This window comes from Thunnus maccoyii, chromosome 4, assembly GCF_910596095.1.
Source record: "Thunnus maccoyii chromosome 4, fThuMac1.1, whole genome shotgun sequence".
In the NCBI taxonomy this organism is placed as follows: Eukaryota; Metazoa; Chordata; class Actinopteri; order Scombriformes; family Scombridae; genus Thunnus; species Thunnus maccoyii.
In genome coordinates this window covers 21,204,760-21,220,594 of record NC_056536.1, presented here as the reverse complement: position 1 = coordinate 21,220,594, position 15,835 = coordinate 21,204,760, and the positions used below count along the sequence as shown (strand labels likewise).

At 40.1% G+C, this 15,835-nt stretch overlaps 1 protein-coding gene across 2 annotated transcripts in view; it reads right to left on the bottom strand.

Moving 5' to 3' along the window:
- Positions 1-1,340: 1,340 nt before the first annotated feature.
- LOC121896213 (glutamate receptor-interacting protein 2-like) overlaps positions 1,341-15,835 on the bottom strand; it is a 28,768-nt gene continuing 14,273 nt past the window's right edge. For both annotated transcript variants that reach the window (XM_042409959.1, XM_042409960.1), the window contains exons 12-24: positions 14,696-14,882; positions 10,837-10,982; positions 10,639-10,719; positions 10,262-10,325; positions 9,652-9,797; positions 9,303-9,447; positions 8,855-8,994; positions 7,843-8,025; positions 7,595-7,754; positions 6,755-6,869; positions 6,169-6,393; positions 4,347-4,493; positions 1,341-3,439 (exon numbers count right to left, since the gene is read on the bottom strand). In XM_042409959.1, coding sequence (XP_042265893.1) covers positions 3,242-3,439; positions 4,347-4,493; positions 6,169-6,393; positions 6,755-6,869; positions 7,595-7,754; positions 7,843-8,025; positions 8,855-8,994; positions 9,303-9,447; positions 9,652-9,797; positions 10,262-10,325; positions 10,639-10,719; positions 10,837-10,982; positions 14,696-14,882 — 1,937 coding nt within the window. In that variant the 3' untranslated portion in view covers positions 1,341-3,241. The remainder of the gene's footprint in view (positions 3,440-4,346; positions 4,494-6,168; positions 6,394-6,754; positions 6,870-7,594; positions 7,755-7,842; positions 8,026-8,854; positions 8,995-9,302; positions 9,448-9,651; positions 9,798-10,261; positions 10,326-10,638; positions 10,720-10,836; positions 10,983-14,695; positions 14,883-15,835) is intronic.

Here is a 15,835-nt window from a genome sequence, read left to right as displayed (position 1 = left end):
CTCCAAATGCTTCATAAGAATGGGACAGCACTTTGTGAAATCACATTACTTGGGCTTACAGATGCATTTCTGTGAACAATCCAGTAGGAGACACATATTTCAAATGTAGCTGAATAAAACTAAGCTCACTTTCTGAATTATTTTGATCAAATTTGGTGAAAACAAAACAAAGTCATGATATATAGACCAAAGAAGTAGAAAACAAACTTTTTAAGGACTTCAGATTTCCCTTCATTGCTTATTGTTACAATAGAATGCTATGAATAGCGCATCAGTCATTACCTCAATAAAAGTCTACTGGTATTGCAGACTTGCATTGAAGGGTCAATTGTCCATGACAGCGTCATCACGCATTCAATATCACTAAGCCTTTGCAGATTTATTGCGGCAAAGTGTGACAATCCATAGAGGCTGACAATTACTCTTTGGGCCCATCCAGTCATGAAGTTGGTTGACACCATAAACCACACTGGGAGCCAAACCACCAAAAGCTGAGATGCATGTAAATCATAACACTAAAAGACTACAGCCATTCTAGCTGCTCTGTGAGGCTGTACTTGGTGCCCAATGGTGCTTTTAGCTAAATGATAACACACAATGACAATGCTAACATCTTGATGTTTAGCAGGCGTAACGTGTACCATGTTCACAGTATTAGTTGAGTGTTTTAGCATGACAACATTCTCTAATCATTGTTTTTTGTGGCATTTTATGCCTTTAGTAGAGTGGAAGTAGAGCAATGACAGGAAATGTGGGAAAGATGGGGAGCAACATGCAACAAATGTCCACGGACGTTGCAGTTATGTGGCATGTGTCTTACCCAGTAGGCTACCAGGGCGCACTACAGTCGCCAATTAGCACTAAACATGAGGCTGATGGGAATGTCATAAGTTTTGCAGGGATTTGGTCATAAAGTAAAGTATTGGACAAACTAAAATGTTGACTTGATGATTGCGCTAGGTGAAAAGTCAGGTGATCACCAAAATTATTATAAATCATCTTGAGTGAATGTCTGTACTAAATTTCCTGGTGTGTCAAGACATGTCACTAAGAACAAAAAATGTCAACCTCATGGTGGCGCTAAAGGGAAAGTTAGAGGGTCAACAGTCTGCACAGATTCCCCTCCTGGGGATCATGAATGTATGTACAAAATTTCATGGCAATCTATCCAATAGTTGTATAGATATTTCAGTCTGTATCAAAGTGGTGGATGGACCGACATAAAATCTCCAACAAACCATTGCATTCCACGTAAGTGTTGACTCTGGGTCAATGTGAGTAATCTCAGTCTGTGAGAGCCAAACTAAACAACACTGTTAAGAAACCAGAGCCAAATCAACTATGGTTTCATAACTTTATTCTCATAAAAAGAAATACATTTTCTTAGTTTATAATAAATTAAATAACAAAAATAAAATAATATCCAATAAATCTTTCAAGTTCCTTTCGACGGATTCCTGACATGTTCACGGTTACATCAGGGATGATGTGGAAATCAACCAAAAAATGTGCAGCCACATTCAGTATCACAGCTTACATAAAGATCATATACTGTATGTACATGTACTGTAAATAAAAAGAAAGCACAGCATACCAAGAGACATTATACAATAAAATAAAGGTACAATACAGTCAATATAAAACCTTAAAAATAGGCCTCTGTATACAACATGAGATTTGATAGAAGACATGAGTCATGAGTTGGACTGAAAAAAGTTACCATCCCAAGGATTTATCAGTCTGTAAGGCTGCTCTAAATGGGACAGTTTTACTATCACACATCTTCACATCAGCCAACAAATGAAATGAAGCAAATGTTTCTTATTTCCACTGAGGCAGCTGGATCAGCAGGCCAGATTTGTAACACAAAAGCTCTATAAAAACACAATGTCATGATAAAAAAAAAGGGAACACGCTCACAATGATCATCCTAGAGCAGAGAGAGAGATTGTCCCAATATATATTTTTTTATTATTTAGGAAGAGCTACTGGCTTGAGGACAACCCCTATGCATGCTTAACATGCTTATAGATAATGGTAGAAAAACAGCTACTGTAGAGAGGAACAAACTGATTATCAATCCAGTCAAATGTGGAGTTAAAACAAGAAAATCATTCATCACTGAAAACTGAAAAGGCATTTCATCCTCCATTTTCAGAGGGGATGTGAATTACTTGAAGAAGCATCAGTTTCAGACAAAAAAAACCCCAACCCATCACTTTTTCTGGTGGAGTGTCACATACAAAGACTCAGGTTCACACTGGGAAAGTGAAACTTAAAAAAGTGACCTCTTAGAGCATTATAGAGAAATGTGCAAACGCAGTGTTACGAGGACCCATGTGCAGAATGTGAAATTAAAATCAAAATGCAATTTTAGCACTGAACACCAGAGTCTCTCTTGAACCATTCAGAAACTATTTATCTGTCAAGGGCAATCCACTTTAAAACAGAAAGGTAGAGTGTCTTCACAAGCAATCATGGTATTTAGATATAAGGAGCTTTAACATATAGTTAATGAGACTTGGCAAGTGGCAGTGAGGATTCTGTCTATTTGGAGGCACCGTGCCTTCTCTGGGGCAGGCAGTATGGAGGAGAGACTGGAAATGAGGGCAGTGAGCCAAGAAAATAACTTAAATAAGCACAACGTGCCTTGAACCTTGTGTCCACTAACACCCTGTGTCAGTGTGTGCGTGTGTTACATGCATATAAAAGAACTGTGTGTGTGCGTCTTTTGTGTAACAAAAAGAAAAACACAATGGGGTTGGTGTTCTTTCAATAAGAACATGATGCCCATTAAAGCAAGAGGTGGTAAATTTATGCAGAGTGTGTATGTGCAGCATTTGACTCTCTCAAGAGCTGAGCTGCATGTGTTGACATCCTTGCTCAGTCAGAAGCTATGACTCCCCTGTTATATAACCCTACATGTGGCTTTGCCTTTAGAGAGAGAAGGGGAGGGGGCTTCCCTGAAGCCAGAGCCTCCTATGAGCTGCATCATGTGAATATGATGCAGCTCAGTGACTAAAACCGGCAATAGTGAACACATGCACTTGTAACTTTGTGAGTGCGAGATGCTTCCAGGCCTTGAGAGTGGCTGTGTGAGTCTGCGTTTGTGCACGTGAGAGGGTGTTCATGAGTGTGAAGGTCTGAGTGGTACAATGTGACAAACTTAGCCATGCATGACGTATGTGTGTGTGCGGTCCCAGCGCAGCAGTGTTTCAAAAGCTAGTGTCCATCTTTGTGGTCACAGGGCGATGCTGTTGGTCCTGTGCTCAGAAAAGCAGAACAGTGAGTTTGAGGGGTCGTCACAGTCGTCAGGCAGCCCGGTATCTGCTGTTGCCAGCGGATTCCTGCTAATGACCAAATCCAGGCTGTCTCCTGCTTCCATAATTAGGGGCACAGTAAGACAGCAGTCCAAGTCTCTGGTCCTGACACGGTTCACCTGGAAGATTAGAATCAATCTAGTCATTCAACATGCTACTACATTTATATCTTAACAAAAAAAAAGACATAAAAAACAGTTCGACATTTTGGGAAATATCCTTTTTCACCCTCTTGCAGAGAGTTAGATGTGAAGATAAATACCAACCTGTTTACCAACATGTCTGTGTGGTAAATGTGAAGCAACAGCCAGGAGACAGTTAGCTTAGCTTAGCATAAAGACTAGAAAGAGGGGGAAACAGCTAATTTGGCCAAAAGTAGAAAAAGTGTCAGCCTATCAGCACCTTTAAAGCCTGCAAATTATACTGTTATAGCTCATTTGTTTAATTTAGTTTAGTTTAAAGTGTAAAAACAAGAAGTTGTGTTTTTTTTACGGGTTTATGTGCTTGACTATTTCTTATCTGGGCACAGTGACTTCCTGTAATATCTGCTGGTTGCCTGGTGACCGTACCATAATGACAAAACCAGGCTAGCCATATCCTCGTGTTTCCAAACTTCGTGTTAAGCTAAGCTTACCCTCTCCTGGCAGTAGCTTCATATTTAACAGACAGAGTGTCTGTATGCTAAATATGAAGCTAAAGCCTGCAGATGAATAGATTAGATTAGCATAAAGACTTGAAGAAAGGGTAAACAGCCAGGGGTAAAGTCGTTATGTTAGTTTTTAGATAGTGTTTCCAGTCTTGATTGAAACAGCAGACAGTTAGCTATGCTAAGTTAACCATCTCCAGGCTTTATTGGGAATGGTGCTTAGTTGCTGTATTGCCGAGAGTTAGATGAGAAGATAGATTGATTGACTGGAAGTTGTATTGATCTTCTCATCTAACTCTCAACAAGAATGCAATTATTTAGTGCAATTCCCCAAATGTTGAACTATTCCTTTACAGGTGAGATTTTAAGACAAACAGTACCTGAAGAATTCGGTCGAAAGGTTTTAACCCCGCCTCGTCAGCTGGGCCATCTGGTCGGATCATGTTGACATAAACCCCTTTCTCCAGAAGCCCATCAGATACACTGAAACCAAAGTCATGGCTCTCAAGGTCCTTCCTTATAGTCACCTGCAAACACAGTGACCCGTAGAGTTACACAAATTAGTTATACAGCACTGCACATATTAATGAATATCTAGAGTCTTTTACTCATTAGCTTTATTATTATATATTATGTAAAAATGTACTCTGGTATTGCACTGCCATAAAGGTGGACTCATGAGAAACAGATTTAAAAAAGGGATGGTCAAAAATTAATGCAACAGAGGGCTGATAAACTGACTTTGAATCCGTAGTACGAGTATAAATTACAATCCTTAAAATAATGCAACTCAATAGCATCTTTTTCCCAGAATCTCAGACCTGACAAAGCTTATTCAGGGCCTCAGAGGACATCATAAAACAGTTTTCCATGACTAGTAAACTGATTTTGATGTGTAAAATTAATGAAGTTCCCCTTTGACAGCTAGTTCAGTCATTTATGGATAAGGCTGGCAATACTCTATATTTTTCTTAGTCAACAAAACCCGTGAAGACCAAAAACAACACTGTAATGAAGGAACATGTCACCCAGTGCAACGCTATGACTAATTGATGAGTTTTTAATAGTTTTATAGGTTTATACAACAGAAGAAAAAAAAATATGTCAAGCTTAGGCTACACAGGCAATACTTGTTTATAAGATCAATTCTTTGTTGGATTTGGTCTTTTCATGGAATGTGTGGAATATTGCCAGACTTAGTCTTTAAAATAAAAAAGAGAATAATGCATTGAAACTCTGTGCAGGAAACATCATCATAATAAACAGTGGAAAAGGAAAAGGAGTTGCCCTAAGCAAAGTGGTGTTTTCATGGTTATTTGCATTTTAATTCAGTGGACAGATGAAAACACAGGGGCTGGACGGTGTGAAGCTATAATAATATAAAATGTAAGGTTCAGTTATTTTATACCATACCGACAAACTTACGTAAGAGTAATTGTTGCACAGCAGTTGTATTTCACTTCATTGTACAGGTGTCTATTGTGTTTTTCCTATTGTGTCCACTGTCAACTTCCTATATATACTAAATAGTTACAGTAGCTGCAGTCACACGCATCTTTGTCTTTTGTTTCTCTTTGGATACAGACCTACACCAAGGTCAGCAGGTTTGACCATTTCCAAACAACAGCTGTAAGGTGGGACTCTACACGTTGAGCCAAGATGACTTTCCATGATATCAAGTAAGATGTGTCAACTCAAAACATTGTTATTTTCCACATGGCAAGACTGTGATGCAATCTGTTTTTATTGACACAGTTTTACCCTCGTCAGTCAGCCAGACAAACACAGCACGGTGAAATGCACAGATGACACCAAACAGACGTGTCAGGAAGGACACAGGCTCAGACTGGGGTCACAGCATGTGAAGGCAGTGATAGACACTCACCAGCACCTGTTCAGATAATGCTGTATAATGAGTGTTGTATGTTTTTGTCATACACACTGCAAGTCCTGACTGGCCAGGTATCCACTGGGACAGGTGCAGTGAGTCAAGTAATGGAGGCACGAAGGTATAAACTTCATAATGGGAAGATTCCCCACGGACAGTGTTGTTTATACCATGTTCATCAAACTGTGAGTGCAGCTGAGTGATCATTACGATCACATTCTCGCCTAAATGTTTCCTATGTGTTTGCATTTTTATGTTATGTTTTGAAACAATTTCATTCCATATTTTTCAAAGCCACTCCCTCGCTGAACTACCTTGTGCAGTGCCAGGGTCGTAGGAGACATAATATCAGAGGGGTCCCCTTTGCTCTGGGATGCAATGTCTCTGGCGCCGGTCGACATGTTTAGGTTGCTTTTGTTCTTAGACTCGACATGGATTCCCTCCCTCTTGATGGGACTAATTTCAGACTGAAACATGGAGTCCTCATTGGTCTTGGTCTCCTCTAGGTACAGACTTAGAGCGCTACCTGTCATGGATGCCTGTGAGAGCACAAAATAAAAAAGGGATTATTAGATCATCATATAATAAAAAAGGGAAAAAGGACATCCATTTGGACAAAGCAAAAAAACCCACATATATAATCTCTCATGCAGTGTGCCCAGATCCTGATTAGAGGCCAAGGCACTTCGCAAATGCCTTCCGCGGTCAGTATGGCAGCAGGTGCCCTGCCTGTCTTGTCAGATTTAATAACAGATTACACACTCTGGCGATTATCATAATGCTTCATCTGGCATGGTCATTTAGGCTGACACTGGCCTATGAATACATGAAGAGGACAAAGCAGATGGGGAGGAAAGGAAACAGGAACAGAAGGGGGGAGGAGACAAAATATGGGCCTACCTCCAGCTCCCTGAGAATCTCTGACTGGCCACAGGTTTCGAGGTCCTGCAGGGCCTGGGACCAGAAGCTGTCTTCCTGGTTCAGGGTGCCATGGCAACGAGGGGGGCTGACGAATCTATGACAACGCAGGAACCAGAACATGAGAGCAGCCCTGCAGTCTCGAGGCCGGTGCTGCGTACAAAAGCAGCATGGGAAATGCAGTTTTTGGGGCTGCACGACGGAGAGTTCCTTTGAAAATCTCTCAGGACCACAATGAAGAGTTACTGTAAATTCTCTCACATGTGGCCGCTCAAACACAGAGGAGTCCGCTAGATTAGATAAAGCCTTTAAAAGCGTTCAATTTTACAAAAGTAACGTCACCCCAAAAAAGTAGAAGATTGAAAACATGTGACACAAAAGTTCAGGAAAAAAAAAAGATGTCAAGTGTGAGGAGACAGATATGGCTGATGTGTCCTTGGGCCCTTTAGGTGCTTTCTGAGGAAACGTTTGTTGTGGACAAGGGGTGACAGAAAGAGATGCATCTATGTGAAACACCAAAGAGCTCGTGGGCAGTTAGTAAAGCAGATGAGAGAGAGAATACCTGAGAAAGAAGAGAAAAGGACAGTTTGGAGAAGCACAAAACATGACAGCATACAACACAAAAATGACAAGAAAATTCAGACAGTTGCAGTTTGCTTTTGTCAAGGAACCCAAACAGAGAAAACAAACAAACACAGAAGCTTTTTGCTTATACACAAAACATGATTTAAAGACTTAAGAAAACCACTTACAGCTGCACTGATGTTAAAAAAGGACTGATGGGAAGGAAACTGCACCAAAGGAGCAGGTGTGTGCACTTACCTAGGTATCTTGTCCCACTCATCCTCAGTGAATCTCCCATCGTAGAGCGCTGTGTGGTGGACTAGGCCTGCAGAGCTGGAACTGGTTTGGCTCCTGTGCTTTGTACGCCTCCACTCATTTGGATTGAGTAATATATCAGACGTTTTGTGAAGATATGTCCCTGAAAAACCGAGAAAAGCCACTGATCTCATTCGATGTAAGAAAGGCAATCAGTTATTTTTAAACAGCAAGCGTCAACCGGAGCTCACCTTGGCTACCGTAGCCCGCATCGAACCCTGAGCCGTCCCAGGAGCTCATTGCGGAATCTATACTGGGCACAGTGGCAGAGTAGACTTCTGAGTGTTTACTGGTCTTCTGGGAGTCTGTCAGATCATCCTCTGTGTCACTTAAAAACCCAGCTTCTCTTTCCGGACGCCGTCGGCCGTCGGACTCTGGAAATAAACAGTGACTCAAGTAAGCATTCAACAAGGAAGCGGTCATTTTCAAAATGCAAAGAGCTAAAACAATGCACATTTTTAGAAAAACGTTCCAAAATACATTAGTAGTTTTTCTTCATCTTAACTTTTACTCTATTTTTTTTATTAAATTAAAAAGACACCAAGAAGCAACAGTATACAAAACAAAACCCCAAGCCTCACCATACACTCCTACCCAGTACCCATTTCCTTCTTATCTATCCCATACCTCAACCAGGCTGGATAGACCAGAACATATAAGTTAAATAATAACAATAGCAGAACAAATAATTATAATTTATCCAAAAAAACATATAGTGCAAGTTCACAACTATAATACAAATATTGTAAATACCATATTATATTTATACCAGGTACTGTAGGCAACTTCATTTATCTTTGTCCTAGGTTACTTTTGGGGACATTACAGAGACTTACATTCATTTCCTGAGACTTACCCTAACCCTCTAACCCCCTGATCCCCTGACCCCTAACCTTAACCACTGACCAGAAAACCAGCTTGATCCCAATTGGGGACACGGCTTTTGTCCCCAGTTGGACAAGCTGTCCCCAGTTAACTCATCTTTAGTCTGAAATGTGTCCTATGACAGACCCACCCACCCACCCACACACACAAATACAATTTTAGATTTTGTGTGGTTTACACTCTGTTTTTATATGTTTTTATATTTCTTTGTGTCTTTTTCTCCTGCTTTCCATTTTCCCTCTGTAAATAACTTTTTGAAAAGTCTCATGTAAATAAAGTTTGCTTTCTTGCTATGAGATTAAGAGGCGGCCAACATACGGTCGGCTTGTTTCTTGATCTTTAGGGTGACGGACTCTCCAGCCATCTGCAGGAGGTGGATGGCCTCGCTCAGCGGCTTTCCTTTTAGACTGACCCCATTGATGGCCAGGACTCTGTCTCCTATATGGATGGCCCCAGTCCTGCAGGGTTAGGAGAGGAAAGGAGACAGAGATACCAGAGTATACCAGACAGCACCGACAGTTGGGACAGCCAGGAAAACTGTCATGCTGCCAGTACGCTGACTGAGACAGAAACAAAGAGGCTTATTGTAACAGAAAAAGACGAGACAGCCATTGTTTACTGTCTCGTTGATTAAATTAAAAAAAAAAAAAAGTTTCCACTAAAGTCGCTATTGGTCCCAGCCTAATGCGAGTGTCACCATCTTCTCAAATAACTACTTTGACCTCCGGCCTATCATTCTTCACCTCTCCCCCTGCCCTTCTCTCACCTCTCTGCCAGGCCTTTCTTGGTAAGGCCAGAAATGACGATGGGGTCAAAGGGCTCCTCTGTACCAGAAATCGTGATGCCAAGTGGTCCGTTATATCTCTTCAGCTCAACTGTGTAGATTATAGAGCCTGACATCTCCAACTCATCTACATCACATGAAGAAATATATTAAATACTGTGCATAAGATTTATGATAAAATATTCAAAATAGTTTGTGCAAATGGACAAATAATAGGAACTATTCAACAATTTTCTCCTTTATTTCTCAGGTTGTTCTCACTGTACTGCTTTTAAACCATAGTTGGCTTATACTGGATGTATGTTTGGTGTTTTAAAAGGGATTAATGTACCAATATTGTCCTCATCTTTCTGTATCCGAAGTTTGACCATGTCCTCGGCCTGCTGCAAGACATGCATAGCGTCCTCCATGGTGCAGTTCTCTAGGCGCACACTGTCGATGGCCAGCAGCCTGTCTCCAGGCTCCAGAGTGCCTGTTCTGCCGGACACAAGAGCAAGAGGACCACAACGATTAACTGGGACCAGGGAGCTGCTCCTGACTCACTATCCGAATCCTATTAGCCTGGTATCTCAGTGGGATCCTTGGGAGTGACCGTAACCTCACCCTCAACCTAATCAACACTGAGCCCCTCTGAAATGTAGCTGCTCTGCCCTACTGATCCAGTTTTGATAGCTCAATCCAATTAGCGTTGCATTACACAGTGGATTCACAAAACAATTTTATTTTGCTCATGAATAATCCTGCATAAACCTAGAAAACCTAGTTCATCCTGAACTAATTGTTGAGAAATTATTCTCACTAATGCGAGCTGCTCTCCACCGTGCAGACCAGAAAACAGAGCTGGAATAGAGTTTTCATATTTACAAAAACATTTATTTGTTTTAGAGCTGTGAAAAAACAAAAACAAGAAATTATTAGCTCTGTGTGATGATGGAACATACCTGTGTGCTATGCTTCCTTTTCTGATGTCAGAGATGATGAGGGGCTTGCCAGGTTTCTTACTTGCTGGTAAAATAGAAGAAAAAATAAAGTGTTTTTAATTTTGGATGTATGATATGTGGATACATTTTGCTGCACCGGTCATACTCATCTCCCTGTTTGTGTTTTTCTGGAGCTAGTTAGAGGAAGGGTATTGATGAATGCGGGCACAGGCCATTATTATTCAGAGGTAATGAGGTATGTGCCCTCATGCTTTTGCAGGCTTGAGTTTTATGGATCACAGAACATTGATTCAAATGAGATTAAAAGTGTGCAGATATGTGCATCAGTGTTGAGCAACACCGCCCCCTGCTGTATGTCTTGTTGCCAACAAACTCACCACTGATGGTGATGCCCAGCTCCACTCCTCTCCGCTTCGGTAGTTTAACATGGAAGGTGCCACTGCTAGGAACCACAGACTCTAAATGAGATTTAGAGTAAAGATAAATTGAAGCAAAAATGCATTATTAATAGTGGATATATGACTGTATGATAGGAAATCATTTCCCTGCAGTGCATGTACTGAAGTATATGATACCTGCAACATCAAACTCAATCTCCACTGTGACCTTATTGGCCAGAGCAGAGTCTCTGAGCAGCTGATGGGCTTCCTCCAAAGTGCCATCTTCAGTTGGGATCCCATTAATGGACAATAATCTGTCTCCAACCTGCAGCAGTCCACACCTTCACACCGGAAAACACAGAAAAGACTTACACTAGATATAAAGGCCCCACAACAGATTATGTATCAATAAAAATAAATAAATTCACATGTTCAGAAGAAATGTGACTAGGTGTAAATGTAATAAGATGGTTTTTAAAAAATGGATCACATTTTACTAGAGCTGCAACTAGCGAGTATTTTAAATCACAAGTTCCAAGAACCTGAGGTGATAAGATTAAACAGTTTGTTTTAAAAACTCAAAGATATTCAATTTGTAATGATACAAAACTGAGAAACACAACAGACATATTTGAGAGTCTGGAACCAGCAGTTGATTAATCAATTATCAAAATCGTTGGTGATTAATTTTCTGTCAGTTAACTAACTGATTAACGGATGAACTGTTTCAGGAAACCCACACTGCTTTCAGTGAAATGATTCTAGAGGTTGAAATATTAGAGCTGCTATGATTAATAAGTCGACAGAAAATTAATCAAACTATTCTGATAATTGATTAAGTCCTTTTTTATAAAGCTAAAATCCCAAACATTTGATGGTTCCACGAATTCAAACGTAAGAATATTTCCAGTATAGTAAATTAATTTTCTTTGGCTTTTGTACTGTTGATCACACACACAAGAAGAAAATGTAGAAAATTACGATGGGCATTTTGCACAGTTGTTTGGTGTTGGGTGTTTTACAGATCAAATGATTAATCAAGAACATAAACAGAGGATTAATTGATAATGAAAATAATAATAATAATAGTTGCAGCCATATAATGACTTACTTTGCTGATTTGAATTGTTTTGCTCAGTTCAAAGATCAGCTTGATCACTATGTAGTAGTTTGTTCACTTTTTTCTAAGCTAGGTGATTGTGTCACCGTTCAATTCACTTTAGTACAACAGTATTGGTGTTACTGTTGAAAAGTAATTCATCACGTACACAATAGTAATTAAATGCATAATCTCTCATATGTTCGTGCTGATTCCGTCTTCAGTTCACTAGTACGTTCATGCTAGTTCAAGCTGTTATGTCCAGTTCAGTACAAAACTAGGCCTTATACGGTTAAAAGCTCTGCATCCATCAGGCTTCTGTGCACTTTTGATAAGCTCTTAACGAGAAAGTGAATCATGGCTGAACTCAGTAAGTGGAGCTCCACTGCTAAAAGCTAACTGACTCCTTCAGTGACAACGATGATTCAGTATGGTTAGTTCGGCTGGAAGATTTGGTGTTAAAGATTTGTTTGCTCATGTACTGAACATCTCTAGTAACACTCTGACACCAACTTTAACACCACATGTCACATGAATGTTTAAAATGCCATCTATAAAATTAAAAACAGCCTCTAGACTTGACATAAACACACATAAAACTGACCTTACATGAACTTGAAAATTACCTCACTCATACAGAAAAAAACCCCACACATCACACATATAATCAGACCCCTAATTGTGCGGGCAAATGCCGAAGCACTGTCAACTAATATTAATTCACTGACAACCGCTGCTGCTCATTAACCTTGCGTGGAGGCTGACACACCAACATCATAGTCATATGCTGCATTTGAGTCACTCCTGTCCAACTGCTGCTGGACCAATTGTGTTATAAGACCCAGGGGACAGGACCCTAACGCTGCCGGCACAGACACCACCATTAATCTTTCAAGACAAGGACAGATACTACACAGTAGCCTGATCAGAGCTATGTGTTAATTTGACAGTAAAATGTAGTCTTGATCAATACAATGCATATCAGGATATAGGGGACCTTTCCCAATTAAAAAAACACATCACTGGCTGCATCAATGCCCCCATGGATAATGTGTCTACTACTAGAGACTCCTCTAAATGTGTCAAAAAAAACCCCGCTAAGGACTTAAATAACAATCATAATAAAATGCGGTTAAATAGACCATTACCATGACCAGGAGTTGACGAGCACTACAATTTTAAACACGTAGGCTATTAGCAGACATTAGAACAGCGGTGTAGTTTGACATTTTGGGAAGTTAGTTTATTCGCTTTCTTGCCAAGACTGTTAGCTACAGCCAGCTGCTGATTAGCTTAGCTTAGCATAAATAGTGAAAACAGGGGGAAACCGCTAACTGGGCTCTATCTAAAAGTTCTCGTGGCCCCTTCCTACAACTTTCAACACACATCAGCAGACATTAGACTAGCAGTTCCTGATCTTTTATGGCTTCCGACCCTTTAAATGCATAGTTTAATACATTTTGGGAAATACATTTATTCGCTCTCTTGCCAAGAGTTAGATGACCGTTAGCTACAGTGGAAAACTGAAACAAAAAAACAAAAATTGAAAAACTGAAAATGTATGTTTTTTTAAGAGTAGAATTTATGGCAGAGCTGTTGTATTGGATTGCATTAGATTGCACAGATGTTCCTCGATGAGTGCAATCCCTTGTAACATCACAACATACTGTTTTTACACTTTGGCTTTTGTACCAATTAAACAAACGATATAACATGTAATTAGTGAATTTAAAGGAAAGGCTCACAATTTTTCAAGTCAGTCTTAAAACAATAGCCAAGTGTCAAAATGAACATTGAAATAAGTTTTTCTCACCATAATTATTCCTAATGTTCATATTGGTCATTAGAAGATCCCTTCTTAATATACTTACAATGTAAGTGATGAGTGCCAAAATTCACAAGCCTCCTGCTGTGCAAAAATGTATTTAAAAGTTTATCTGAAGCTAATATGAAGCTTCAGCTGTCCAGATTAGTCAAATAAAGTAGATATCTTTTAATATTACAGTCTTTTTAGTGCCAAAGTCCCTCTTTTTGTCACTACTACTTCCACCGCAGCTCAACAGGGTTTGGCACTAAAAAGACTATAATGTTGAAAGATATCTACTTAATTTGACTAATCTGGACAGCTGAAGCTTCATATTAGCCTAAGATAAACTTAAATACATTTTTGCACAGTAGGAGGCCTGTGGATTTTGGCACCCATCACTTACATTGTAAGTGCATTATGAAGGGATCTTCTAATGATGAATATGAACAGGAGGAATAATTATGGCAAGAAAAACCTATTTCAATGTTCATTTGGACACCTGACTATTGTTTTAAGACAGTATTGAAAAATTGTGCACCTGTTCTTTAAGGCTCAGTCTAGCTGTTTTCCCCTATTTCCAGTCTTTACGCTAAGCTAACTGTCTCCTATAGCGTTTAGCTTCATGTCAAATGGAAAGAAATGAGAACAGTATCATCTCATCTCACTCTTGATAAGTAAATGAATAAGCATATTTCCCAAAGTGTTGAACTAATCTTTTACAGTGAAGCAATATCCACTTGTGACCCCTCGTCACCAATTAAATGTGTCTACCAGCTGTGACCAGTACAACCCAAGAGTTTTTTTGTCTTTGTTTTATCTAAATCATTTTTGGAGACAAAGCATAAAATTCAAAGATTAAAGGAAAGTTTTGTGTAGCAGAAACATGTTTTTTCTGCTTTCCTCTTCTGTTAATCACCCCTTCCTGTGGGTCCAGACCTCCAGTTTGGGGACCACTGCATTAGAGAAATGCAGCGCTAATGCTCCTGCCTTCAGAATAAACAGTCATTTAGACACCAGGCTAAAATTAGCCCTTTTTTTCCACATGTGGTGTTTCATTGCCAAGCTGAATGATTAGCACTCGGGCCTCCAAGTTCAAGGTGACTCAGTATATGATATTTGTTTACTCGTTAGGTGTCTCAGCGCGTTACCTCTCAGCTGGGCTGTCGGGCTCAATAAAGCGGACGACTGGGGGAGCAGACAGGGTTTCTGTAGCAAAGACACCCCCCTGCAGCTGGATCCCAAAACCTGTGAGCGGATCCCCCCTCAGGACGACTTCGCTTGTTTCCACATGAAAAACCTGCCCCCCTGGGCCAACAGAACTGGATGCCAGAGATACTGAGGGAGAGCGAGGGAGGGAGGGACACAACAGAGGGAGATATTAGTGGAAATGTGGCAGATAAATGGAGCAAGAGAGGGATTGTGGGAGACAAAAAATGGAGGAGGGCGAGAGGAAGAGACATGCACCCACAGAGACGGAATGAGAGTGGAAAGGGAATGAGTCACTTATCAGTGTTTATGTCAGTCACGTTTACGTCAGTGATCAGTCAAATCTGTTCACACACTGGGGGGGTCAAACGGGAGGGAAAGGTGTTTAAACAGCGCTGCAAAACATGTTAAAGGGATAGTTCACTCAATTTACAACAAAACATATTTTCTCACTTAACCTCCTCTGGTATCAAGCCCTTTAGATAGCTTTTCTGGGTTTTGAGGTTTCTGCCTGCACTCAATGCAATGGAGTTGAATGGAATTTCTTTTGTGATGCTTACAGCTTACAACAATATCTCTTTGCAGAAAACAGGGAAAGAGATCAGAATTCAAACATAGAAGAGGGAGAGATGCACACTAAAAACAAAATTATACACAGGTATTATCATACAACAAAATTAAATTTGAAAGAGTGGGACTCCAGGAAAAAGGCATGGCTGGTACCATTCCTCATTTAATGTGAGAATGTTCGTTTGTTTCTCCTTTTTGGACACAGGTCATCAAAGTTATTGGAGGGTGGCTGAATAAACTACTGCCAGAATGTGTTTAGTAGGAAACAGGCCTCTCCATCGGAAGAGTCGGGCAAAACCTGATTTTGCTGAATTATTCAAATCAGTGACAGACATTGCCTCTTTTGAATCTCTAATCGCAAGGACAAATAATTACCAACAAAGGTTTTATGACGCCTAGTCTCATTTTTAAATGTATAAAGACATGATAGGAATATTTTATGTTTTATTAAGAAAATGTGATATGTCATTTATGTTGTATTATATTTGTACTTTGTGTCCTTTTCCTGCAGT